This window comes from Oryctolagus cuniculus, chromosome 18, assembly GCF_051225735.1.
Source record: "Oryctolagus cuniculus isolate XC-2025 breed Fujian yellow rabbit chromosome 18, ASM5122573v1, whole genome shotgun sequence".
NCBI lineage: Eukaryota > Metazoa > Chordata > Mammalia > Lagomorpha > Leporidae > Oryctolagus > Oryctolagus cuniculus.
The window spans coordinates 1,108,922-1,111,286 of NC_142884.1; the positions used below are offsets into that span (position 1 = coordinate 1,108,922).

At 42.3% G+C, this 2,365-nt stretch overlaps 1 protein-coding gene across 1 annotated transcript; it reads left to right on the forward strand.

Moving 5' to 3' along the window:
• Window positions 1–320: 320 nt before the first annotated feature.
• Window positions 321–1,262, forward strand: LOC138846748 (vomeronasal type-1 receptor 4-like). The gene has a single exon (XM_089319910.1). The coding sequence runs from the start codon at window positions 321–323 to the stop codon at window positions 1,260–1,262; it is 942 nt and encodes a 313-aa protein (XP_089176036.1).
• Window positions 1,263–2,365: the final 1,103 nt, after the last annotated feature.

A 2,365-nucleotide genomic window follows, 5' to 3' on the forward strand; every position in this document is an offset into this window, starting at 1 on the left:
TAACTGGTTAGTTGGCAAAGGAACATTTAACCAAAACACTGCAAATAGACAAGAAAACGGTATGTCATATAGGAACAAGGTGAATATGGATGAAAAGTCTTAGAAAAATCTGAAATAGCCATGTGAGAAGATATACTCAGCCAGCATCCCAATGTCTCTCAAGAAAATACAAATAATGTATTATTCTAGAAGTCATTACTGAGTGTGAAAAAAAATGGGTAGAAGTAAGAAATGAACTTAAGCTTCCTTGATGAAATACATTGGCTCCATTTCTTTCCAGGACTCACTGGCTTTGCGTGAACTACTGCCCTTGTGACTACATGCCATCCAGGGCTCTGACCATGGGAATCATCTTTGTCTCTCAGACAGGAGTCGGATTCCTAGGAAACATCCTGCTCCTTCTCTGCTATGGCTTCCTTTCCTGCACTGGACGAGGGATAAAGCACATGGATTTGATTCTCCATAACCTAATTGTAGCCAACTGCTTGGTTCTGCTCGCGAGAGGCATTCCTCAGACCATGGCAGCTTTAGGGCTGAAATATTTCATGGATGATTTTGGATGCAAACTAGTTTTCTATGTTCATAGAGTGGCCAGAGGGGCATCTCTGAGTGCAACTTCTCTCCTGAGTGGCTTCCAGGCCATCACAATCAGCCCTAACAGCCCCCAGTGGATGGAGCTCAAGGTCAAAGCCCTCAAATCCATTCGACTTTCCATTCTGCTCTGCTGGACCCTTCACCTGTTGGTATATAGTATGGTACCTATGAATATTACAGTGATGAGGGAGAGCAACAACCTCACAGAGAAAATAGATTTGGAGTTCTGCTCTGGCATAATTATTGACAGAAATATTTCCTTATTGTATTCAATGATGTTTTCCTTCATTGATGTCTTGTATTTGGTGTTGATGATTTGGGCCAGTGGCTGCATGTTGATCATTTTGTACAGACATAAGCAGAAGGTGCTACACATTCACAGCAAAAGCCTCACTCCCAAATGCTCCCCGGAGACAAGAGCCACCCACAGCATCCTGATGCTAGTGAGCACATTTTTCTGTTTTTATGCACTGTCTTCCTTCTTTACTTTCTATATGTCCCTCTTTGATAAACCCAGCTGGTGGCTTGTGAATACCTCTGCCCTTATGGGTTCATCTTTCCCCTGTGTTAGCCCCTTTGTGCTCATCAGCAGACACACCCGTGTCTCCAGGCTGTGGTATACCAGTGGCACAAAGATCAACGATTTTCATAAACGAGTCAGAGCATGAAACTCCAGAATGCTGCATGCTGTCCATGTATCAGTTCACCCTGCCATATTGTATATAGTATTTCATCTGGCTAAATTCTTCTGTCTTTAGGATCAAAACCAGATAGACTGAGTGTGATCACAAAATTATTTCATTTAGCAGATAGCCAGACATGGAACAAGGAGGGGCTTCTCATTTCTACTTTGCCTACATCAAATAAGGGTGTTTTTCTTCAGTCTTTGTCCTCCTGTGTCCTTAGCTCCTTACAAACCCTACTAAATCTCTTTACCATTAGCTCTTTTAATATCCTCATTTGAGATATTCTGAAAGTAAAGTCTACTCTCAGTTTTACGTCTTTTATTAAATACCTAAAATGAACTCCTAAAGATATGAGACTCCTTCCTTCACTCTGACCCTTTGGTGGGTATCAAAAAAATGTGAATACATTTATGATACAGTTTTCCTTCCCTCATTTGTTGGAGGAATTCTAAGTTTTTTCTAAATCAAGAAGTTGCTATCATTGATTCTATAAGCATGTTAAGTTGTATACCCTCAGATAAAATCCAAACACAATTGCACAAGTCCAGCTAGAACATTAATTCTGGAGGAAAAGTATAGTGGAAGAATACTGTCTTCGTTCCTCAAAGGAAACTTATGTGTAAGCCAACTGGAAAAACCCAGAGGAAGAAGAAGGAAAAATCTTTGGGACTGCATTTGATGACATTTTTATGAACATGGTTTTTTATTTTTTAAAGATGTATTTATTTGTAAGTTAGATTTATGCAGAGAGAGGAGAGGCAGCAGAGAGAGAGAGAGAGAGAGAGAGAGAGATCTTCCACCCAATGTTTCTCTCCCTTATTGGCCACAAGGGCTTTGGCTGCACCGATCCGAAGCCAATAGCCAGGAGCTTCCTCTGGGTCTCCCACACAGGTGCAAGGGCCCAAGGATTTGGGCCATCCTCTACTGCTTTCCCAGGCCATATCAGAGAGCTGAATTGTAAGTGGAGCAGCCAGATCTCGAACCGGCACCCATATGGGATGCCAGTGCTTCAGGCCAGGGTGTTAACCCACTGTGCCATAGCACCAGCCCCGTGACCCAGTCTTTCTAACTGAGATCGTGGGCAA